We start from the raw sequence: 26,969 nt of genomic DNA on the forward strand, positions 1-26,969 counted from the left end.
ACACAGACAACAACAAAGAAGAAAAGAGATGGATACATGCAAACAAAGTGACTTACAAAACTTGGCAAGGATGGAGAAGCACACCATGTAACTTGGTGCTTCATCTTAACAAAGTTACTCTCATGTCCAAATCCTTGTTTTTTTCTACATTTAGGGGAAACATTGGGTCCTCCTCAGCATCTCCTTTTGAGAAGTGGTGTGTGTGTGTGTATTTTAAATGGCACTTCAAGTGAACTACGAAAAAGGCAAAGCTCACCCAGTGGTTGCTTATTGACCACATTAGTAAAATATGATTATTCTCTGTGGAGTGGTAGTGCTGGATGATGGCCCAGGCTGGCTGTGCCTGAATCCACATTCATTTGCTTGCAGAACTTTCAGGAAACCATGAATAAATAGGTGGGGCTGCTCCACCAGTGCTTCTGGAGATACTACAACTGGTTTCTAACTCTTAGTGCTCTCAGCCTTTTGGAGATGTTCTCTGGGTATTCAGGTGCCCATGTGGCACTGCCCATGTCTTTCTTCTTCCACAGAATTGGCTGCCTCCCATCCCTGGTTGTCCTGCCTCAACCCTGAATGCCTTGGGAGTTCCTTAAAGATGGGCAGGGTGTCACTTAGAGCCTCTGAGCTTTGCTTTCAGTTTACAGACAGATTTCCCTCCTGTGTGAGGAGGTGAAGCCCTTCACTTTCTTCCGTGAGCCTCGACTCCACAAGACAGCGATGCACAGAACCAGCCTGAAACACAGTGCTACCATGCAGGGAACCATGAACAGGTTCAAAACCAGGCAGAACACCAGAGTTTTGGTCTCTAAGCCAACTAAAAAAATATAAAGAATGAAAAGGGAAGAGAGAAATGGGGAGCTGAGGTCTGCTTAAAAAAGAAACACACACATATTGATTTCATCAGAAGTGATGCTTTAAAACTGTTGGTTACCTTTCTTGAGCCTTTCTGAGAATACTATGTAACAGGGACATGCTACTGTGAAAGGTAAAAATTCTACTTATAATTAAAATTCCCTGCTGCCTTGGAAGAGGGTCTGCTGTTTACTGAGCCAGTCACATGGGAGGGGACATAGTGAGATGGAGAGTGAATGGAGATGAGCATAGTGGTAAGACAGGCTGACAGACAGACAAAGGAGGGCTGCTGAGATGGGGACAGGGGAAAGGAAATGACCCAGAAGATTATTTTTTCAGAGGGACTACTATATACTATAATATTTACCAGATTTTCCATTTCCCCAAGGCATTCAATAAAAGAGGCACTTCTTATTAATGCAGAGTAGAACTGAATATATTTCTGAGAGCTGCTAAAATTTGGAGTCATGCTTCAAGGTGGATTTGGGGCAAAACCTGATGCTCCACAGGAAGCTCCCAACCTATTTGGTTTATAGTTAGAAGTGGCAAGGGTCTTAGGACTTTATAGTAAATGCTGCAACTTCAGGTAGGGAGATGGAAGACCAGAGGGCTAACTTTGTTGATACAGCTATTTAAGAGGAAGCCTCATAGTACGGCTAGAGATCAGATATCCTAACTCATTGGTAAGTCTTAGTTGTGATGGGACCTGAATACCTTCCAACTGTTTTTCCTAAAAAAAAAAATGTCTCTGGGATTTCCATAATGCAGGAAGATTGGGGGAACTAAGATTAACTTTATTCTCAGAACTGTGGAAGATGCTTTCTCTGTTCTATGCACCTTTCCTTCCTTCTTCCTTCTGCCAATATTTAAAGAAAGTCTTCTCCATGCCAGGACTGTGAAGAGTCCCTGTCCCAGTGGCATTCTATGTGATGCAAATATAAAATATTTTCAGTGATGAGTATTGTGGAAAAACCCAACTTTTAGGGGCCAGTGATTGATGAGGGAAGGCGACTTTAGATAGGATCTGAAAAGAGTCCTCTCTGATGTTGGATTGGAGTCCTGAGTGGTGAAAAGCTACCCAGGCAGAGGGAATAGGATGAGGGATCCAAGGAAGGAAAGAGCCAGTATAAACAGGATGAAGTAGGAGAAAATTCAAACTCTCTACTGGCCTGCAAGACCCTATGTTATTTTCCTATAATTGTCATGGGTCACATTATAGGGTTTAAAGTAGGAAACTGACATTATTTACTAAATAGTTATAGACGATCCCTCTGGCTGCTGTGAGCAGTAGAAACTATAGAGAGATCACAATTTTACTAGTCATATCAAATCTGTGAATTCAGTGTATATAGTCAGATACTTCAATCTCAGATGTTCTTATTGGGTACAGACACATGTATAACAGTTGAAATAATTCCTTTGGACACCAACTGAGGGATGGCAACTGAATTTCTGCCTTAATTCTATCTTGTCTTGTAGAGTAATGGTTAATTTGAATATGTGTCAGATCATAGCCTGAGTATATTTTACTAATGTCAATATTTTTGCTACCTAATAGTACATAGCATTATACCTGAAATCTTCCAGTCTGGCAGGGTGCTATTACAAAAGATTGCTTAATTGTAGATTACTACTGTACATTTAAATTTCAGTAGCATATTAAGTTGTCAGACTTAATTACCGTTATATGTTTAGATTATGCCACAGATTATTTAGTTCAGTACCTAGGTTTGCCAACCTGTTCTCCTTGTGATGTGACAGGGCAGTAATTAGAGGGTCACTGGAAAACCTAAAGTTTCCCATGGAAATGTCCAGGAGGGCTGGCATTCTTACAGATCTTTCAGTGAGTCCTTACTCTGCTGTCCCCAACCCCCAACATCCCTCGGTGAATCACCGTATGGAATAGCTTTGGTGGTCCACGATGGCCTTCATATATAAGTTTATCATGACTGAAGATGTGGGAAAGCCCAATGATCCCACAAATGTCTCACCAGATATGCGGCAAGGTTTCTGATCTTGGTATGATTAACATTTGGGGCCCAAAAGTTTGTTTGAAACTATGTGGGGCTGTCCTGTGCATTGTAGGATGTTTACCAGTATCTCTGACCTCTACTTACTAGCTGCCAATAGTATCCTCTCAAGTTGTGACAACCAAAACTGTCTCTAGACATTGTCAGATGACCTCTGGGGGCAAAACTGTTCCTGATTGATAACCATTATCATAGAGGAAGGGAAAGTGAACTGCCCATTGGCTAGTCTTATGTTGGTGCTCAGCATGCAAGGTGCTCTGCCTCCTAGCAGAATTTCACAATCCTTTGTACTGTCAATTCTTGGAGGCATGTATTCCCATTTCCACCTCTTAAGGATGGTACAAGAGTAGTATTAACATGAAAGAAGAATGGTTAAGAGAACAAAACAGGCTTCTCTGAGGATTGGGAATTTCTGTATATAAACTCCAGGTAGATTCCTATAATGCCAGAGTAATTGATGAAATTTCTGAGTAATGATCCTTTGCTTTTCATAAGTTCATAATGTGACTTTACTGATGCTATGGTGCCAGACAAGCAGACTCCATGACCTTTGTTAGGTGGCACAGTAGAGCCTGACTGGATCTGCATTTCCTGGTTACACAAATGGGTATGATGACATCCATAAAAGAAATGGTGCAAGGCCTACACAATACATTTTTCTCTAAACTTTTGCTTTTATCTTTGGGGATAGCACCTACTCATTCTTCATAATGATTGAAATACTTTGATATTCCTTCATTTTTTCTGCCTCCTTTCCAAATCTTTTCCCCCCTCACCTTTACCTCCTTTTACCAATTCATCTTTCTCCTTTGAGGGCAACCTTTTAACCTGTAACAGATTACATGGCATATCATACAAGAACAACATTGTTTTGTTGAATTAATAAATAAGTGAAAGGATGAAAATTACTGGATATAAAAAAAACAGAATTAAATTCACAAGTTTCTATCTTTCTAGCCTATGTAAGATGTGAGACTTAAGTAAAACTAATAATAGGAAGGACAAGTCACCCAGATGATTAACTAGATGGCCAATGTCAGTTTATCCCAGGCTTATGTTATGTGGGCATTTTCATTTGCATATTGATGATATTGCCTTTAAAGTGAATACTTCTTCTCTGTCCAATCATAGAAAGTTGTAAGCATGGTGTACTCACACACACACCTACTCACACATATACCACACACATATCTTGTGTAAATCTGAGTGAGCCTAATTGCTAAGCAAAGGATTTATGTGCAGAACACAACAGCATTTTTAGATTTGCTTAGTAGTGATATGGCTCATACCTCCTTAGTCTGGATTTTCATGGCACTCTGCTATTCATAAAGTGCTTTGTTATTAGTCTGCTTTGCAAAACACCCTGAAACTCTGGGTGCCGAGTGGGCTTTTGTTGCTTAGGAAGGGTGTCTCAAGCAGCTGGCTCAGTTCACCTACTAAAGATTAGGCTAGATTACTCACTTACTCCTTTAGTCCAAGAACCTTCTATTTTCGCACCTAGCAACAGTGACCTGGGAGTCAGAGAGAGCTGTTTTGGTTTCCTAATTTGATTCATGAACATTTTTATCCACAACCATAATCATGAAAGTCTTCCAATTTCTGTGATGTCTGACCACTCCAAGTTCCATGCACAGTGGAACAGCTGTGCTCAGCAGCTGCATGGCTAGAGGACTGAGTTCCTGATCCTGAGTATCAACAACCCCAAGGGAAATGGCTGGAGGGAGGGGACCCCAACAATGATTTACTTTTATTTTTGAGTTGAAAATCTGTTTTAGATACAGAAAATTCTTCACTAATAGTACTTTCATATTAGGTTGAATGTCTAGTAGTCAATTTTAGAAATAGATTAATAGATAAGTCTTTTCCTATTGGGGGGGAGAAGGGAAACCACAATTTTTAGTGGAAATTTACCTCAAACACTTGGGTACAGTGAAATGTATGGGAACTCCTCAAGAGTCCAGCTTACTGGCTCATTTGCTTCAATTCATTAGGTATGTGGTAAGCATATAAGTGACCATAATTGTACTAGGCACTAAGAGGAATACAAAGGAGGAAAAAACTTGATCCCCATCCTGAATAGATCCTACTTCTCACCATCTCTTTCCAGTCTGAAGCTATGATATGACATTTTTAGTCTATGGAAGTCAGAAGAGACCTTAGCAATTGTCTTCTAAAGTTCATAAATTGAAAGCATCTTAAAAGAGTAAAAGCAGGGAGGAGCAAGATGGCAGAGGAGTAGGAGACCTACATTTTGTCTGGTCCCAGGAATTCATCTAGATAGGGATCAAACCATTCAGAACACCTACGAACTCAACAGGAGATCGAAGAAATGAATAGCAGCAACTCTCTGAACAGAAAAGCAACCATTTTCTGGAAGGGAGGACGTGTGGAGAAGTGAATCCGAGGCAATATTTGGGAAGATAGACCGTTGGGGGAGGGAGCCTCTGTCAGCCACTCCTGGCAAGTGATAGAGCAGTGGAACACAAAATTGGAACTTTTAGAAGTCTGCTCCGCTGAGGGATGTTGCTCCAGTGGCTAAGCGGGGATGGAACCCTTGTGGGGACAGTGTGGTCTCAGGACCCTCAGGGTCACAGAAAGACCAGGGGTGCCTGAGTGTGGCAGAGCTCCCAGGTATTGGAGCAGGGAAGCTGACTGCAGAGACGGAGCCAAGGAGTGGACTCTCAGCTTGGGGTTGCCATAAACTGTGATCCGCAGCACAGTCGGGCCACTGCTCTTCCAGCAGGGACCCAACAAGTGGCAGATCTGGGAAGACTCCCATTCTCCCCAGGAGAAGTGGTGTGGGAGTGCACCGCAGGAATCTGCTGGGTTTGGAGACTCCAAACAGGGTCGTGTGCCAGAGATAGAAACACTTGGTCACAGGCCAGGTGAGCACGGAGTGCGGCCGGAGACTAGGGACATAGGAGTGATTGATTGCTTTTGTCTGGGGGCGCACTGAGAAGTGGGGCCCTGAGTTCTCGGCTCCTCTGGGGTGGAGATTGAGAGGATGCCATTTTCACTCTTGTCCTCCAAAGCTGTATGGAAAGCTTGCAGGGAACAAAAGCTCCCAAGAGCAAACCCAAGCAGATAACTTAGCCCAGCCCCCAGATTCGCCTCTGGCAAAGACATTTGAGAACCACGGCAACAGGCCCCTCCCCCAGAAGATCAGCAAGAACAACCAGCCAAGACCAAGTTTACCGATCAATGAGAACGGCAGAACTCCAGCACTAGGGGAATACAGCACATAGAATTCATGGTTTTCTCCCCCCCTGATTCTTTAGTCATTCAAAATTAATTTTTTTTAATTTTCTTTTCTTTCTTTTTCTATTTTTTTTAATTTTTCTTTTCCTCTTTTCAACCAACATCTTATCAATCCCCTTTTTAAAAATCTTTTTCATATTTCATTTTTAGAGTCATATTCTATCCCTTCATAGTAGTTAACCCTATTTTTGGTGTGTGTATATATAATATATATATATATATATATATAAAGTTGTTCTCTCTTTAAAATTTTGGGATACAGTTTCTTCTAACAGACCAAAATATACCCTAAATCTCTAGTGTATGGCTTTGTTCTAGTCTCCTGCCTGCTCACATTCTCTCCTCGCCCCTTTTTTAAAAAGTCCTCTTCTTTCTTTTTTCCACCAACTTCTTATCAATTCCTGCTATAAAATCTTTTATAATTTTCATCTTTACAATCATATTCTATCCCTTCACTGTACTTACCCTTATTTTTGTACATATATAAGTTTTCCTTTAAAATTTTGGGAGGCAGTTTCCTCTAACAGACCAAAATATGCCCAAAATCTAGTGTGTGGCACTGATCTATTCACCAGCCTGATCATATTTGATCATATTCTTTTTTTTTTCTTTTTTCTTTCTTTCCCTTTCTTTTCCCCTGGTTTCAGGTCTCTTCTGATTTGTTTAGTGTATATTTTTCTGGGGTCATTTTTACCCTGTTAGCATTTTATTCTCTCATTCATCTGTTCTCCTCTGGACAAAATGACAAAATGGAAAAACTCACCCCCCAAAAAAGAACAAGAGGCAGTACTGACTACCAGGGACCTAATCAATATGGACATTAGTAAGATGTCAGAACTAGAGTTCAGAATGACAATTATAAAGACACTATCTGGGCTTGAAAAAAGCGTGGAAGATAATAGAGAAACCCTTTCTGGAGAAATAAAAGAACTAAAATCTAACCAAGTCGAAATCAAAAAGGCTATTAATGAGATGCAATCAAAAATGGAGGCTCTAACTGCTAGGATAAATGAGGCAGAAGAGAGAATTAGTGATATAGAAGACCAAATGATGGAGAGTAAGGAAGCTGAGAAAAAGAGAGATAAACAACTGGATCATGAGGGCAGAATTCGAGAGATAAGTGATAGCATAAGACCAAACAGTATTAGAATAATTGGGATCCCAGAAGAAAAAAGAGACAGGGGGGCAGAAGGTATATTGGAGCAAATTATAGCAGAGAACTTCCCTAATTTGGGGAAGGAAACAGGCATCAAAATCCAGGACGCACAGAGAACCCCCCTCAAAATCAATAAAAATAGGTCAACACCCTGACATTTAATAGTAAAACTTACAAGTCACGGAGACAAAGAGAAAATCCTGAAAGCAGCTCAGGACAAGAGACCTGTAACCTACAATGGTAGAAACATTAGATTGGCAACAGACCTATCCACAGAGACCTGGCAGGCCAGAAAGGACTGGCATGATATATTTAGAGCACTAAATGAGAAAAATATGCAGCCAAGAATACTATATCCAGCTGGGCAGTCACTGAAAATAGGAGAGATAAAAAGCTTCCAGGACAAACAAAAACTAAAGGAATTTGGAAACACGAAACCAGCCCTACAAGAAATATTGAAAGGGGTCCTCTATGCAAAGAGAGAGCCTAAAAGTAACATAGCCCAGAAAGGAACAAAGACAATATACATTAACAGTCATCTTATAGGCAATACAATGGCACTAAATTCATATCTTTCAATAGTTACCCCGAATGTAAATGGGCTAAATGTCCCAATCAAAAGACACAGGCTATCAGATGGATTAAAAAACAAGACCCATTGATATGCTGTCTTCAAGAGACTCATTTTAGACAAAAGACACCTCCAGATTGAAAGTGAGGGGGTGGAAAACAATTTACCATGCTAAGGGACATCAAAAGAAAGCTGGGGTGGCAATCCTTTTGTCAGACAAATTAGATTTTAAACCAAAAACTGCAATAAGAGAGGAGGAAGGACACTATATCATACTTCAAGGGTGTATCCAACAAGAAGATCTAACAATTGTAAATATCTATGCCCCTAACATGGGAGCAGCCAATTATATAAGCCAATTAATAACAAAAGCAAAGAAACACATCAACAACAATACAATAGTAGTGGGGGACTTTAACACCCCCCTCACTGAAATGGACAGATCATCTAAGCAAAAGATCAACAAGGAAATAAAGACTTTAAATGACACATTGGACCAAATGGACTTCACAGATATATTCAGAACATTCCATTCCAAAACAACAGAATACACATTCTTCTCTAGTGCCCATGGAACATTCTCCAGAAAAGATCACATCCTAGGTCACAAATCAGGTCTCAACTGGTACCAAAAGATTGGGATCATTCCCTGCATATTCTCAGACCACAGTGCTTTGAAACTAGAACTCAATCACAAGAGGAAAGTCAGAAAGAACTCAAATACATGGAGGATAAAGAGCATCCTACTAAAGAATGAATGGGTCAACCAGGAAATTAAAGAAGAATTAAAAAAATTCATAGAAACAAATGAAAATAAAAACACAACTGTTCCAAATCTTTGGGATGCAGCAAAGGCAGTCCTAAGAGGAAAGTATATAGCAATACAAGCCTTTCTCAAGAAACAAGAAAGGTCTCAAATACACAACCTAACACTACACCTAAAGGAGCTGGAGAAAGAGCAGCAAATAAAGGCTAAACCCAGCAGGAGAAGAGAAATAATAAAGATCAGAGCAGAAATCAATGAAACAGAAACCAAAAGAACAGTAGAAGAGATCAATGAAACTAGGAGTTGGTTCTTTGAAAGAATAAGATTGATAAACCTCTGGCCAGACTTATCAAAAAGAAAAGAGAAATAACCCAAATAAATAAAATCATGAATGAAAGAGGAGAGATCACAACCAACACCAAAGAAATACAAACAATTATAAGAACATATTATGAGCAACTCTATACCAGCAAATTAGATAATCTGGAGGAAATAGATGCATTCCTAGAGATGTATCAACTACCAAAACTGAACCAGGAAGAAATAGAAAACCTGAACAGACCTATAACCACTAAGGAAATTGAAGCAGTCATCAACAATCTCCCAACAAACAAAAGCACAGGGCCAGACGGCTTCCCAGGGGAATTCTACCAAACGTTTAAAGAAGAATTAATACCTATTCTTCTGAACTGTTCCAAAAAATAGAAATGGAAGGAAAACTTCCAAGCACATTTTATGAGGCCAGCATTATCTTGATCCCCAAACCAGACAAAGACCCCATCAAAAAGGAGAATTAAAGACCAATATCCTTGATGAACATGGATGCAAAAATTGTCACCAAAATATTAGCCAATAGGATCCAACAGTACATTAAAAGGATTATTCACCACGACCAAGAGGGATTTATCCCTGGGCTGCAAGTTTGGTTCAACATCCACAAATCAGTCAATGTGATACAATACATTAATAAAAGAAAGAACAAGAACCATATGATCCTCTCAATAGATGCAGAAAAAGAATTTGACAAAGTACAGCATCCTTTCTTGATTAAAACTCTTCAGAGTGTAGGGATAGAGGGTACATACCTCAAGATCATAAAAGCCATCTATGAAAAACCACAGAGAATATCATTCTCAATGGGGAAAAAGTGAAAGCTTTCCCCCTAAGGTCAGGAACACAGCAGGGATGTCCTCTATCACCACTGCTATTCAACATAGTATTAGAAGTCCTAGCCATGGCAATCGGAAAACAAAAAGAAATAAAAGGCATCCAAATCAGAAAAGAAGAAGTCAAACTCTCACTCTTTGCAGATGATATGATACTTTATGTGGAAAACCCAAAAGACTCCACCCCAAAACTGCTAGAACTCATACAGGAATTCAGTAAAGTGGCAGGATATAAAATCAATGCACAGAAATCAGTGGCATTCCTATACACCTACAACAAGACAGAAGAAAGAGAAATTAAGGAGTCGATCCCATTTACAACTGCACCCACAATAATAGATACCTAGGAATAAATCTAACCCAAGAGGCAAAGAATCCGTACTCAGAAAACTATAAAATACTCATGAAAGAAATGGAGGAAGACACAAAGAAATGGAAAAACGTTCCATGCTCATGGATTGGAAGAACAAATATTGTGAAGATGTCACTGCTACCTAGAGCAATCTATACATTTATTGCAATCCCTATCAAGTTTTTTCAAAGAAATGGAATAATCCTAAAATTTGTATGGAACCAGAAAAGACCCCGAATAGCCAGAGGAATGTTGAAAAAGAAAAGCAAAGCTGCTGGCATCACAATTCCGGACTTCAAACTCTATTACAAAGCAGTAATCATCAAGACAGTATGGTACTGGCACAAAAAAACAGACACATAGATCAACGGAACAGAATAGAGAGTCCAGAAACAGACCCTCAACTCTATGGTCAACTAATCTTCAACAAAGCAGGAAAGAATGTCCAATGGAAAAAAGACAGTCTCTTCAACAAATGGTGTTGGGAAAATTGGACAGGCACATGCAGAAGAATGAAACTGGACCATTTCCTTACACCACACACGAAAATAGACTCCAAATGGTTGAAAGACCTAAATGTGAGACAGGAGTCCAACAAAATCCTAAAGGAGGACACAGGCAGCAACCTCTTCGACCTCAGCCACAGCAACTTCTTCCTAGAAACATCCCCAAAGGCAAGGGAAGCAAGGGCAAAAATGAACTATCGGGACTTCATCAAGATAAATAGCTTTTGCACACCGAAAGAAACAGTCCACAAAACCAAAAGACAACCGACAGAATGGGAGAAGATATTTGCAAATGACATATCAGATAAAGGGCTAGTATCCAAAATCTATAAAGAACTTATTAAACTTAACACCCAAAGAACAAATGATCCAATCAAGAAATGGGCAGAAGACATGACAGACATTGTTCCAAAGAAGACATCCAAACGGCCAACAGACACATGAAAAAGTGCTCAACATCGCTCGGCATCAGGGAAATCCAAATCAAAACCTCAATGAGATACCACCTCACACCAGTCAGAATGGCTAAAATTAACAAGTCAGGAAACCACAGATGTTGGCGGGGATGTGGAGAAAGGGGAACCCTCCTACACTGTTGGTAGGAATGCAAGCTGGTGCAGCCACTCTGGAAAACAGTTTGGAGGTTCCTCAAAAAGTTGAAAATAGAGCTACCATACGATCCAGCAATTGCACTACTGGGTATTTACCCCAAAGATACAAAGGTAGGGATCCGAAGGGGTACGTGCACCCCAATGTTTATAGCAGCAATATCCACAATAGCCAAACTGTGGAAAGAGCCAAGATGTCCATCGACAGATGAATGGATAAAGAAGATGTGGTATATATACACAATGGACTATTATGCAGCCATCAAAAGGAATGAGATCTTGCCATTTGCAATGACGTGCATGGAACTGGAGGGTGTTATGCTAAGTGAAATAAGTCAATCAGAAAAAGACAGGTATCATATGACCTCACTGATATGAGGAATTCTTAATCTCAGGAAACAAACTGAGTGTTGCTGGAATGGTGAGGGGTGGGAGGGAGGGGGTGGCTGGGTGATAGACATTGGGTAGGGTATGTGCTATGGTGAGCGCTGTGAATTGTGCAAGACTGTTGAATCACAGATCTGTACTTCTGAAACAAATAATGCAAGATATGTTAAGAAAAAAGAAAAAGAAGAAGATAACAGGAGAGGAAGAAAAGGGGAGTATGTCAGAGGGGGAGACGAACCATGAGAGATGATGGACTCTGAAAAACAAACTAAGGGTTCTAGAGGGGAGGGGGGTAGGGGGATGGGTTAGCCTGGTGATGGGTATTGAGGAGGGCACGTTCTGCATGGAGCACTGGGTGTTATGAACAAACAATGAATCATGGAACACTGCACCAAAAACTAATGATGTAATATATGGTGATTAACATAACAATAAAAAAATTAAAAAAAAAACTAATGATGTCATGTATGGTGATTAACATAACAATAAAATAAAATAATAAAAAGAGTAAAAGAGAATTATACTTCATTCTCTCAAACACAAAACTAGGAATAGTAGTGGAACATCTCTAAGATCCAATGAGATATGATACTACTACTACTAAATATTATTAATTATAATAACATGCCAATTTCTATCTTATCTAATATTTAATTAATAACAAAAACAGCACTTAAAATTCAGTGGGAAAACTGTTACATGCATTCCATTTAGAAGATAGAAATAGTTTTTCATTTGAATTAGGATTACCAAGGTCTTAACTCTCTGCTACTTCTATTACAGAATTCTCAGAGTTGGGAGAGGTCTTCGAGGATATCTCATCCAACATCTCCTCCTCTCCATAATCAAAGTACTTCAGAGATGAGTTAATTCCCTTTCCTTATTCCATTCTCTCTAGCCTCCTCCTATCAGGGAGTTGTTCTTACGTGATTCTTCAGGTGTCTGTGTAGAGCAGCTAATCCTCAGTGATCCAATGTTGAGGGTGGCCATGATGGTCTCTGCGTCTACCAAAGCTGGGTTGCTTGATGCCTTGGATGAGGAGGATAAGACAGCACACATGGAACATTCCTCTATGTTGGCTGCATAGAGGTCTTCAGGAAAGAGTGCAGATCCCTAGTGAGAGAAAATCCAATAGAGGAGGGACTTCTCAGATGGAGGGATTTTATATAATGGCTCATGGTGATGCCTCTTTGTGGGTGATGCAATTTTTGAGCCAGCGCCTCTCCAGCCTTCACTGAATTGGTTTTAAGACTTAGTTACCTGATATCTGAACACATTTAGCCTCATTGATCATTAATATCTTAGTGAGACTGAATTTCACAGACCCTACCTGAGAGCAAGTCTGGACGAGCCAAAGGAGGGTAAAGAGGGAGGAGCCTACATCCATTCAGATGATTCAAGTGGGAGAAGTAAAGTAGGGATAACAGTAGGGGTAACAAGAAACATTCAGAGAAGGGGGAAGTAATGGATCTAAAGGCAAATTTTGCATCCCCACAGTTTTGCTTGCAGCTGACCTTTTCTGTACACTCTGGATTAACTAGCGTAGTGGTGGTTGCTTCTTTCCCAATTTGGTGGAGAAATAGGGATAGCTCTGGTTCTGCCTTCAGGTAGCTTAGATATGAATACCAGTAATTCCTAACACTAGCTGGATCTAGAGATTTCTGGTCCTTTTCCTTTTTTTCTTTCTATGGCCTAAAGTAAGGGTACAGTGCAGAGAACTTTATGGTGGCTTTTTAAAGAAGCAAATGAAATTTGTTCCTTGAGAGAACCATTTTTGAAATTTGAACAATATTATATATTGTCAGCATTATTTCATGAAAAAATTACATGCTTTGGGTGCATTTCACATTGCACCTATCTTTTTTTTTTTTTTAAATCCAGGGAAGTAGTGGCATACAATGGCGTACAGGTGTATAAATGTTCAGAGCAAATACAGTTACAACTATAATGCCAAATATGCATAATGGATCCATTTCTCAGAAATGTAAAACTAATTCCTCTTTCTCATATATCTATCAAGGACTATGTGGCATTATGTATTCCATAAAAGATGTGTCTTCAGAAAAGATGAGAAAGTCAGAGCACAAAGGCTAGCTAGTATCAGTTTAGCTGTGGACATTACGTTAGAATCAGATTCTGAAATGTAGAGAAACTCTTATTTATATAAAGACCATAAAATATGATTATAAACATAAAACATAAAATGTAGTAGCTCCTGGGCATAAACTCTGGAGCCACAATGTCTAGATTTAAATCCTTGTTCTGCTACTTACCTGCTGTGTAAACTTGACAGGTTACCTACTCTCTCCATGCCCAAAGTCCAACACCTTTAAAATCTACCCCATAGGATTATTTTGAGGGTTAAATGAGTTAATATATATGTAATTCTTAGAACAGTTTTTGATACCAGTAAGCACTATACAACTACAAGCTACTGTTTCATTATTTATTAATGCTAGTACCATTAGTGTTGCCATCATTATAAATATTCACTATCTCTAATGTGACACTTACAGGTAGAATATATATCCGGGGAAAATTCCGGAGAAATAGCCATTCTCTCTTCAGGTAATCCAGAGACCCAATGAACACAATGTCTTTCAGCTCTGGCCGTGTATAGCTGCTAGCTCTCAAGGGCATTACAAAATTCCGAAGCCCCATCAATGTTGAGGTAGCATCTCCAAAGACACATGCTACTACATGGTTCCGAAACTCATGTTTTGACTTGTCCATTCGTTTCTAAGCATAAGCATGCCAGAGTCTGGTCAGTTTTAGAAACAAGCTGAGAGTCTCTCAAAGAGGGCTCTGTCCCCTCATACCAACTCTTCCAGGTACATCCATAGGAGGACTTTCATAAGGACAATGAAATTCTGCAAATTGCTCATAAAATGGAATTTACTTACCATGAGGCAATTATACTTTTTATCTTTTTGTGGAGTTCCTTCTTATTCCACTTTTAAAAGTCTTTTATTAGCATGGAGTGCATCAATTAAAACTCAGATTAGTGTCATTCCTCAAGGTGTGAAACCATAGAACCAAATGGGGAACACATCTTTTATTTTCATTATGTGGTTTTGGCCTTGTATTCACTATAGTAAGATTCAATGAAAAACTAAAACATTACAAATTCCATTGCTAAATGTATGTCTTCTAGTGAGCCCTGAAAATCACATAAAGTTGTACAACATGTTGCAGTTTTTGGTGGATTTTCATACATATGAAAATACCTATTAGTTTGGAACATACGAAATTGCCTTTTTATGGGTCAAGTTGAGTATTGGTAACTTCATATGGTTCAACCTAATATATCAAACTCACTCAACAGATGCTTTTCAGAGTTGAGGAAATGCATTATGCAAAGTGCAGAAAAGAAATTAAAAGGTCACAAAAATTCCACTTGAACCCAAACATTTGAACATGTCACATACTACCATCAGCATCACTGATTGTTAACATTTTCTCTGTATCTCCAAGTAGTACCTCCAAATAATCATATACATGAAAAATATTTAAATGAGCTTTTCCCCACATTCACAGAGACTTTTAAGAGTAATAAATGTAACTTAAAAAAGAGAGAGAGACATGATATTCCTGTAGGAAATTCATTTCAAGCCTTTGTCTGATTTCTTCCAGGGAATGAGTCCGTGTCTTCCCTCGTGGCTCTGGAATGGGCTAGAAAGAGCACTGGATCTGAAGAAAGACCTGATTCTGTATTCTGTTGTATGACTGTGAACAAGCTAGCTTACCCTCTGACACTCAATTTCTTTAAGTTTGAATGGTTTAAAAATAAAAGCTAATTCTGTTGTGGAAATGAAATAATATATTGGAAGTACAGTGCTCAACTCATTAGCTCTTGTTCAATACCTGTTAATCAACTCTGAATCTTTTGAATTCCTAGAGTTTCAGAGGAGGACTCTTGGAAGCTGGTAGAGAACAGGTTAAATGCATGTAGAAGCACTTCATACATGAGTGTGGTCTATATTCCTCAGCATATGAAGACTCAGAATACTTCAAATGGATATATCATCCTGCCCTACGCCCATATTTAGCTGGGTTAAATGACAAGTTTCTGTGAAACAGGGGGTGATAAAACCTAACAAGATAAATAAGTAACATCTGACATCTCCATAATTAGTTTGTCAAATTAGCATATACTAGAAAATACTCTCTTTTCAAAGGGAATTGCCCTGTGAGGGGAAATAAAACTACTTGTCTGGAGAGCCTTCCTGGAGAGTGATGTGAATCTTAACCAAATCTATTAAATAATTGTCTCTAGCTAATCCGATTAGTTTTAACTTGAATAATGAAGCCTCTAACGGTATTTAATGTAACATGCCTGAAGTCCAATGATTGCTCTTCTGAGTAGAACTAAACAATTAGAAACAAGATACATGGCAGAGTGCATTAATGGGCACAGCCAGAGAGGCAATTTCTCCAAGAAATTGTGGCACAAAACTGTCTCCCAATTGAGAAAGATGGTGACTTTTGGAGGAAGGGGAGGACGCACTATTTGTTCAAAGTAACTTAAATCAACCACTTCCACTTGACCCTTCTGCAAATGAAACCAAATTCAAAGCCTCCCTGAATTCTGCAATATGGACATTTCTCCTCTACGGTCACAAGTTTCAAAACCTTTAGAATTTCTTAAACTAGAAGCCCTTCTAAACTTATCAAAAGACTTGGTGTTCTGAACTATACTCTATATCAAGTATCATAAAGGAGATATCTGTCATAGCAACCTGTCTGTGTGCTTAAGAAATATGGTATAATAAAACATCTGCTATTTCTATTTCTTGGTCTCTTGGATGCCTCCATCTGCAACCAACTTCTCAACCTTTCTAACGATTTCCCTCCCACTGAAAACATGTTTAGCTTCCTGCTCAATGGAGTTTATTTTGCTTAGTTTAGAAGAAGACATAATTGCTAAAGTGGTGAATTTCAGCAGCAACCCTAATAGTTTTCTAGTTGATATGACAGTTCTGACAATTTTATGCTTCTGATCAAATGATTGACCATGCTTTTACAAAAATTGGAACATATTCTGTCAGGACATTGGTACCAAGCCACAAGGATTATGTGTGTGTGTGTGTGTGTGTGTGTGTGTGTGTGTGTGTGTGTGTGTGTGTGTAACAGGAAAAAAAGTGAACTGAACTACTTTGGGAAAGCAAGAAAAAGATATAATTATCAATTAGTCATAGTTGAAAAAATTATATAGGGTTCATACAACAAATAATCACTTTGATTATATTTACCAACTACTGCTTGCAAAGTAAACCACTGAGATCATGCTTGAGTTAATAACTCTGGAAAATGAGAGTAGATGGGGACCTGGAAAGCAGGTGTCAGAGCCTGGATTAGGATATAGACTTTTTACATCTTAGTTGCTGGCATTTCAGTAAATTGAGTTAGTTCATTTCCTTAAGAGAACAGAGACAGAGACAGGATTCTAATATCTATTAGGATTCACCCATGTTATACATCTAGGAGATACATTCTTGACTAATGTGTTAGGTATAAGTACAGCCAGCTCTAAGAGAAACCACTATAGAAAATCCAAACTTTAAACCAATAATTAGGAAAATATGTCTTTAAAAAAAGGAAAGGCTTTAGAGGTCTTGTAAATAGTTTCCCTGGTGCATTTAAATTAATTAGATTTACTAGAAAAACAGCAATATGTCAGGAGAACATTGTTCTAAATAACCGACTCAGCTAAACTGTGAAGCGGGGGGAAGAAGGACTTGAACAATCTGATCTATTGTTTCAAATCCCAGCATATTACCTACATGGTCATTGTCAAATGCCATATCTGTTACCCTGCATACCATTCAGGCTGGTGATGAATGTATTTTTCCTTTGAAATTCACAGTTTACAAAGAGAAATGGCAGGTGCTTATAACTAGTGTAAGGACATTATTTACCCTAGGTGGTGGTTTATCTTATTTGAAATTTGGTGCAAGATCACCTACCAGAATCACACTGTCCAAAGGGATTGCTCTGCACCAGTGAAACATACCGCTGCTATCAAGCCAGTCAGAATCTTGTACTGTTTCATACAGAAAAGTCCTAAGTAGGGAGAATGGAGAGTTAGCTAAGAACATTTGTGACGCTGGTGTGACAAAGCTAAGATGTCAAACTCAACAGAAACTTGAGCCCAAAGCACAGAATAACACAAAGAGAATAACCTTGGGTCTGTGAGACTCCAGAATAAAGATTCATGTCTGAAGGACACCAGGACCTGAAGTGTCCAGAGCATATCCAGCTGAAAACATACTAAGCACTTTGTGTGTGTGCATGCATGCACACGTGTGCACATGCATATGTGTGCATTTAGCAGACATATCAAACTCTCCTTTTACCTTACATTATATGTGCCTTGAAGGTAGTTAATTTGCTCTTGATTTTGCTACTGTGGTGAGGCTACTATTATTTGGGAGAAATCATGGGGGGTATTTTGGGCACCTGAAGATAGAATTTAAAAGGCTGTGAGATTGAGTCATGAATGGTATCTTTCTCGTTGGCCTGTTTTCCTCCCCTCTCCTTTCCATATCGTTTTGTATGAGTTCCTGTTGAAACATCCTTCCTTATTATATGCATTTTGTATTCTTTACAGCTTCCATCACTGGCCTGCATTTAACTAAACTCTGCTCTAATCTTGGTTTAAGTCTTGGCAAAGCCCTCCATGTGATCACCCCACACTTCAGTTGGGCACAATGCTAGTCATGTAATATAATGAAGGCTTAATCTGCAGAAACAACCTCAAAATTCCAGGGGCTGAACATAACACAGGTTCTCACTCACACTACATATATTCCTTAGGTGAAGAGTTGTCTGTGCTCCACACAGCCACTCAGAGTGGTACAGAGGCTGTACTATCTTAGAGTCACACACCTAGAAAATGCATCCTCCTTAGTCATTAAGGCAAGGGAAGAGAAAGGGACTGGAGAAACACGCCTGGGCTTTTAACTGCCATGGCCCAAAGTGACACACATTTTTTTTTTAATCTTTTAATTTTTTTATTGTTATGTTAATCACCATATATTACATAATTTGTTTTGGTGTAGTGTTCCATGATTCATTGTTTGTTCATAACACCCAGTGCTCCATGCAGAATGTGCCCTCTTTAATACCCATCACCAGGCTAACCCATCCCCCTAGCCTCCTCCCCTCTAGAAACCTCAGTTTGTTTTTCAGAGTCCATCATCTCTCCTGGTTCGTCTCCCCCTCTGACTTACTCCCCTTCATTCTTCCTCTCCTGCTATCTTCTTCTTTTTCTTTTTTCTTAAAATATGTTGCGTTATTTGTTTCAGAAGTACAGATCTGTGATTCAACAGTCTTACACAATTCACAGCGCTCACCGTAGCACATATCTTCCCCAATGTCTATCACCCAGCCACCCCATCCCTCCCACCCCCGACCACTCCAGCAACCCTTAGTTTGTTCCTGAGATTAAGAATTCCTCATATCAGTGAGGTCATGTGATACATGTCTTTCTCTGATTGACTTATTTCACTCAGCATAACACCCTCCAGTTCCATCCACGTCGTTGCAAATGGCAAGATCTCATTCCTTTTGATGGCTGCATAATATTCCATTGTGTATATATACCACATCTTCTTTATCCATTCATCTGTCGATGGACATCTTGGCTCTTTCCACAGCTTGGCTATTGTGGACATTGCTGCTATAAACATTGGGGTGCACGTACCCCTTCAGGTCCCTATATTTGTATCTTTGGGGTAAATACCCAGTAGTGCAATTGCTGGATCGTATGGTAGCTCTAATTTCAACTGTTTGAGGAACCTCCATACTGTTTTCCAGAGGGGTTGCACCAGCTTGCATTCCCACCAACAGTGTAGGAGGGTTCCCCTTTCTCCACATCCCCACCAACATCTGTCGTTCCCTGACTTGTTAATTTTAGCCATTCTGATGGGTGTGAGGTGGTATCTCATTGAGGTTTGATTTGGATTTCCCTGATGCCGAGCGATGTTGAGCACTTTTTCATGTGCCTGTTGGCCATTTGGATGTCTTCTTTGGAGAAATGTCTGTTCATGTCTTCTGCCCATTTCTTGATTGGATTATTTGTTCTTTGGGTGTTGAGTTTGAGAAGTTCTTTATAGATTTTGGATACTAGCCCTTTATCTGATATGTCATTTGCAAATATTTTCTCCCATTCTGTCGGTTGTCTTTTGGTTTTGTGAACTGTTTCTTTTGCTGTGCAGAAGCTTTTTATCTTGATGAAATCCCAATAGTTCATTTTTGCCCTGGCTTCCTGTGCCTTTGGTGATGTTTCTAGGAAGAAGTTGCTGTGGCTGAGGTCTAAGAGGTTGCTACCTGTGTTCTCCTTTAGGATTTTGATGGACTCCTGTCTCACGTTTAGGTCTTTCAACCATTTGGAGTCTATTTTTGTGTGTGGTGTAAGGAAATGGTCCAGTTTCATTCTTCTGCATGTGGCTGTCCAATTTTCCCAACACCATTTGTTGAAGAGACTGTCTTTTTTCCACTGGACATTCTTTCCTGCTTTGTCAAAGATAAGTTGACCATAGAGTTGAGGGTCCATTTCTGGGCTCTCTCTTCTGTTCCATTGATCTATGTGTCTGTTTTTGTGCCAGTACCATACTGTCTTGATGATGACAGCTTTGTAATAGAGCTGGAAGTCCGGAATTGTGATGCGCCAGCTTTGCTTTTCTTTTTCAATATTCCTCTGGCTATTCGGGGTCTCTTCTGGTTCCATACAAATTTTAGGATTAGTTGTTCCATTTCTTTGAAAAAAGTAGATGGTGTTTTGATGGGGATTGCATTGAATGTGTAGATTGCTCTAGGTAGCATTGACATCTTCACAATGTTTGTTCTTCCAATCCATGAGCATGGAACGTTTTTCCATTTCTTTGTGTCTTCTTCAATTTCTTTCCTGAGTATTTTATAGTTTTCTGAGTACAGATCCTTTGCCTCTTTGGTTAAATTTATTCCTAGGTATCTTATGGTTTGGGGTGCAATTGTGAATGGGATCGACTCCTTGATTTGTCTCTCTTCTGTCTTGTTGTAGGTGTATAGGAATGCCACTGATTTCTGTGCATTGATTTTATAGCCTGCTACTTGACTGAATTCCTGTATGAGTTCTAGCAGTTTTGGGGTGGAGTCTTTTGGGTTTTCCACATAAAGTATCATATCATCTGCAAAGAGTGAGAGTTTGACTTCCTCTTTGCCGATTTGGATGCCTTTGATTTCTTTTTGTTGTCTGGTTGCTGTGGCTAGGACTTCTAATACTATGTTGAATAGCAGTGGTGAGAGTGGACATCCCTGCCGCGTTCCTGACCTTAGGGGAAAAGCTCTCAGCTTTTCCCCATTGAGAATGATATTCGCTGTAGGTTTTTCGTAGATGGCTTTTATGATATTGAGGTATGTACCCTCTATCCCTATACTCTGAAGAGTTTTGATCAAGAAAGGATGCTGTACTTTGTCAAATGCTTTTTCTGCATCTATTGAGAGGATCATATGATTCTTGTTCTTTCTTTTGTTAATGTATTGTATCACGTTGATTGATTTGCGGATGTTGAACCAGCCCTGCAGCCCAGGGATAAATCCCACTTGGTCGTGGTGTGACACACATTTTTGATCACATTTCATTGACCAGAATTAGTCACATGCCTCCTGCTAACTTTATGGGGGTTGAGGAACATGGGAAGTGACTGAAATACTTAGTGACCATTTCAGTCTCTACCAGACTTTAAAGACCACTCCTTGTTTTATGGATAAAAGTCAAAGAGCTAACAAATGGTAAAGCTGCCATTTGAATGGAATGTTGAGGTTGAGATTGCTGATATTCAGAAGATCCAATCTTCCTTTCCTTCTTTAGCAGATGGGCAGCCAGATGGGGCCACATGACTAGTTCTGACCAATGAAATGGGAGAAGTGATGGCTGATGTAGGGACAAGCTCCCATGTGATTCTTCAGGCTCACTCCTGACCCGCTGTAGTGATGACCAGCCTGAGAACATGAGTGCCTACAGCAGAGTGCCTTGGCCTCAGTGACCTGTGCTGGACATGTAACGTGAAAAAGAAAGACACCTTTGTTGCGCTAAGTCACTGGGATTTCATGGTTGTTACCACAGCATACATCCATCCTATTCTGACAGAAATGCTAATTCTAAAAAACACGTTGCATGGAATATTAGTAACTGGAGAAGTTGTGAGGAAATGCTTTCTGCAGTCAAATAAAATTTGAGAAAAATGTCCCCTCTTTGAGAGTCACACTGCACTTTAGTGTTATGAAAGGTTCAAAAAAGTCGTACAAAAAAGAAATCCTTTCAAGTTTGTATAATCCAGTGTTTTACACTTATTTGACCACACACATTTACCATCTACTTATTCATTTATTTATTTAAAAATATCCTTGAAATACCTTTTGGGACATACTGTATAGTGTCACACTGTAGGTTCAGCCGTGGTAAACAGTATGTTATGACAGCACTCTCCTGAGAGATTTTACTATATGTCCTGGGAAAAATACAACATGTTGTGCTCTGTGCTGCAGGGTGAGGGTTTTTTTTTTCTTCTGTGAATTAATACAGTTTGTTATTCAACACCTGGCCCAAAGACTCAGACTCTAGGATAATATCAAGCAATTTTGATCTCTTTAACCTAGTCAGTTTCTAAATTACTATCTTAAGTCATAATTTTCCAGACAAAGGAACTTAAGATGGTCAGCTTAGAAGTGTCAGACTTAAAGTAATGGGATAGAGAAAGGACCCAGAGAAGCTGACATGGGAGAAGAGTTTGGAAAGTTAAGAGCTTATTGCTAACAAGATTGGCCAAGGCCAAGATGCAATCCTTTGTATTCTTCCCCATTGATGACATCCCTGTAAACTTAGTGGATTCTAGTCATTTACCTGGCTAGAAGATGTTGCATTGTAAGCCTCAAGGTCAGTTTGACCAAAATGGGTTACCTTATTCTTTCAAATTAGCATGCCTTTTGGTGGTTTAAATATCCTTAACTCTGCAGCTCCAACCCTAAATTCTAAGAGCCACACAGGCTCTTTTAATGATACTACATAGGACAGTGGTGATGGCTTTAGGCCAAGCTGGTTAAAGAAACTCACGAGGGAACACACCTAAGACCAGTCTGTTTTTGATTTTTATCAGGATCTGGAGAACTGGCTATGTTATTCCTTCACAGAATCTATTTTTCTCTCCACTTGTAGCTTCCTAGACACTGTCCCTCAGATGTCATGTCGATATAATATAACCAAGTTACCTGCAGGGAGGTGGCTTCCTGCTCCCTACCCTCGGCACCCAAATCTACGACAACTGCTACTATTTTTCTTCTGGTCACTTTCTTCAGCCTTTTTACTTTTCCCCTCCTTCTCCCTCTTCCTGCCCCCTCCTCCATCCCCATAATAAATGAAGACTCCTGGTCTGAAAATTAAATGCCCTTTTGGCAAATGGAAAATGATCTTCTCCCAAGCACATTTTAGCTTGACTTGGAATACCAAATCAATCACTGTACACTCTTCTATCATAATAAAAGCATGATCTATGTACACAAGCTGTCACAGACAACATCTTTCTTCATTCTAATGTTATGGAAAACAGATATGCCTTAGAGGAAACACCTGTTGGAGACCTGCATAAAAGAAAAGGCTGGAGGAGCCCTACTTCATCATAAAGGCATCCATCTGGTGTCCTTGCCAACCAAAACCTGATGCAACTTATTTCACCATCCCTTAACTATAGCTCCCTTCTGCCATATGCCTTGCAAATGACATGATCCTTGCAGAAATATACCTTCCTAAAGAGAATAATACATCATCTGTGGGAATGTGTGGCACTAGCAGTCTTAATAACTAGGAAATGAAGATTAGAACACAAAGGCTGATGCTATCAGGGGAAAAAAGAGCCACAGAACACCATCCAGGTCATCCAGGGCAGAAAGGAAAAGCCACATCCTAACCATAGGCAAAAGCCTCTTGAGTGAGGGACCTTTCTGTGTAGGAGAGGCTAGCAAGCAATATGGGAGGAGTTACCTGAGAAGGCCCTCAGCAGGACATGTTTGGGATGAGGGCAGGGGAGTTCACTGGTCACAAGATAGGCTTCTCCTTGCCCAAGCAAAGTAGGATACTTCTACCTTGGTGCATCCAGGAGGCATCAAATCCTGAAATGTCCTCAGAGTTAGGTCTCTGACTGCCATATTTAGAGGCTGACAGGTCTAGTGTGCTGGGTGAGAATAGCTTTTGTAGCCAGTCCACTTGTGGATGTGCAGAGCAGCATGGGAATGAGGGCTCCAGCTTTCTTTGCTGATGACTGCCCTTTTCTGGGCTGTTGTAGTATGCATGAAGCCAATTGCCTTGTGAGTACAAGCTTGAATCTGTCCCAGCTAAGGAAGGCAGGCTCTTTCCTCTCTGGTTTCTGGAACCATTCTGAAGAGTACTTTTATTCTTCCATGTCCATAGCAACTTATCCTGTATGAATCCTATCACTTAAAGGAAAATATAAGTGAAGGACCATGTGCCTTTAGTTTCCAATGGTGGCTTCTGATGAAAGAGATCAAACCATGTAGGAAGTCCTCTGTTAAGGCGGTGTAGGTTTCAGTGCCAGGTCAGAAAGCACAGTATCCAAGAGTGTAAAAGTCTGCTGTCATTATTTCCTCCAATTTACAGACTTGACTCAGATTATTCTTGAAGATGATCTACCAATGGATGAGATCCTCCACTGTTCACAATATCTATTATAAAGTTTAAAAGGCACTGACAGGTTTTTTTTTTTTTGTCTTTCGCAGGCCTCATTTTTGGATGTGTTAGGAAACCCTGGCATGTAACCATTCTATCTGAAGCCTTTTTAAAACTCCATAGGTGGCTTGTAAATTCTTAGGAGGGAATTTTCTGGACTGGATGCAGAACTATATATATATATATTTTTTTTTTTCTTTTGCTCAAGACTTGAGTTAAATAAAAGTAACAAGTTTCAAACTCTTAGCATAGAAAAGACAAGTCCTTTGGCTGAGTGTTGGAAAGGAGCGGGGAGTAACGTGTCAGGGTGTCCAGGAGTTTCAATGCCTTTCTTGGTTCAATCTTCAGAAAAATCCACTGAAACTGTATCTTGAAGGTAGTGATCAAGTTCCCACCAAAAATGGAGGGAAAATCCTCTGTTCCATTGATGACTTTGGTGCTGCTAAGGATTTTGTATCTTGCAGGCTACAGCTGCCCTCTCTCTAATGACCTCGTATATAATGACGGAGGTTATTCAGTTTATATTTAATCTGAAAATACTAATTGATTGTCAATTCTGACTACCACCTTTTGTGTTCTGGGAAGAAGACAATCACCTAAAATTTGGGAATGTGAGAGCAAGTTGTATAATCAGTGCTTCCCACTCTATCCTGTGCCTGTCTCTTTCTCTGTCTTGCACACATTTACACACACCCTTACACACTACATGCATGCGATCGTCAAATTTCAGAACATGAGCCTTTACGGCCACATTATGATTTCATTTTTCTCGGTTTCACCTGGTTGCCACTTATTCATAACAAGGCATTATTTTTTACCTTGGAGGGAAACTTAAGGTTTAAAATCATGGATAATTTTTAACAGTCCATTTCCCTCGGAACCTGCGTATTAGCAAATGGAAAAGGTTCCTGGGAGGTCTGAGAAATTTTCAGGACCAAGAGACCATGTAAGAATCTCAGGAAAGAGGACTGAACACAGTCCACCTTCCCTGTTAGAAAGGCCTCTGTGAAGACTTCCTTTTCCATGAGAAGGGAAAAGTGTGCACCAGGCTCTGTGCCTTAACCTCCAGTTTGACCAGATATCATTGCTGAGACTCATTTACTATCAGGTAAAATGCAAGAAAACCAGCCCTCAAATCTCGTGGGACATTCCATGTTTTGACAGCAGGTTGGTTATCTCCAAAGCATCATGCCCTCTTGGTTGCCATGTGGGATGCCTTAGGAATGGAGGGGAATGGCTGCCACTGTGTGCTCAGACCTGGGGTTTCCCAGGACAGAAGACTTTCAGTCCTAAAACTGGGCACTATACTACCAGAATGGGGAAAAGCCCCTAAGGAGGGAGGGAAAGGGAAGGAAGAATAAAACACTTGAAACACCATGCCCAGAAAACCTTCCACACCTCTGTCTACAGGTGGGTTTGGTTGATGTTCAATGGAAGAAAAGATAGTTGGGTGGTCAGAGACCCACGTTTTAAAACATACAGAGAATCATATCTTCCAACCTTCCTCTGGTTCCTGTCTCTTGATTCTTTGCATAAGAAATCATTGTGGTATTATAAACTTTAATAGTGAAGTTTGTGGGTATGATTTTTTAAAAATCTGTAAATGGCATTTTAAAAAGGAGACATATTAAAATTCAAGATATCATTGTGTTCAGTGTAATCTTATTTTAGTCTACATAGGAGAATATAAACTCTGTGCTAATGTAAACCAAATCAGCTGAGAATAGAGTGTTCTGTTTGCCTTTAAATGCTGCTTTACAGATGGAGTCTATCAAATCCATGGCCTCTGTTTTCAATGTTTACAATTTAAAATCTCCACAAAGACATTTTTTTCCACCCTCTTGCTTAGAAGTGAAACACAAGGTCAGAGTGGTCCCAGACCAGGACCACTCTTGAAGGCAAGAATAGGATGGTGTTTCTATTAGATAAACCCACATCTGAACGCACATTTGAGCATCTCTCTGTTAAGCTTTGCTTTATTTCTGATGACTATAAACTGACAGCTTTCTGCAGAGCGTTTTCTATGAAAACATACATGTAGGCATCTCAGAATTTAAATGGTTACCAGACAGAAGATCAAGGAGAAAGATAAAAAAGACAGTTTCCCTCTTCCTTGCCCATTCCCCAGACAGACCCTCATTTAAATCCCTTTATATCTTATGGATATTGCATTTGGGATTTTCTACAATGTGAGGACAAATGAGGCGTGACCTGAAGCAGCAGGTACCTCTAATAAAGGCTGGAGTTTGTGCCCTGGGTAGAAGAGCCTGGGGATTGGGGCAAGCCACACATCTCAGGAGAACAAGCTCCATAGCCAATCTTTTCAGCATGAGGCTGTATTTTTAGATGCTCTTTCCCACACCACCCAACACCTTTCTAAATATCAAATGACATGCCAAACACAGAGGTTGGCCTAAATGAAAAATATTTTCCACAGAGTTTGGGATACAGTCTTCTCTGTTCAGTGGACTAGGAACTGAACAATCAAGTCAGTTACTGATACTTTTGATCCTAACATACATTACTGAAGCAAATGTGAATTTCAGGCCAAAGACTTTTACTTTTTTGGTGGGATATGGAGGTGGGAGTAGGAATT

General features: G+C 39.8%; 1 protein-coding gene across 1 annotated transcript in view; it reads right to left on the bottom strand.

Moving 5' to 3' along the window:
- Positions 1-26,969, bottom strand: part of KCNU1 (potassium calcium-activated channel subfamily U member 1) — a 154,675-nt gene that overhangs the window by 22,413 nt on the left and 105,293 nt on the right. Inside the window, exons 20-22 of the mRNA XM_035725796.1 lie at positions 17,619-17,715; positions 14,167-14,391; positions 12,579-12,765 (exon numbers count right to left, since the gene is read on the bottom strand). Coding sequence (XP_035581689.1) covers positions 12,579-12,765; positions 14,167-14,391; positions 17,619-17,715 — 509 coding nt within the window. The remainder of the gene's footprint in view (positions 1-12,578; positions 12,766-14,166; positions 14,392-17,618; positions 17,716-26,969) is intronic.

Source organism: Zalophus californianus, chromosome 2 (assembly GCF_009762305.2).
Source record: "Zalophus californianus isolate mZalCal1 chromosome 2, mZalCal1.pri.v2, whole genome shotgun sequence".
Classification (NCBI taxonomy): Eukaryota; Metazoa; Chordata; class Mammalia; order Carnivora; family Otariidae; genus Zalophus; species Zalophus californianus.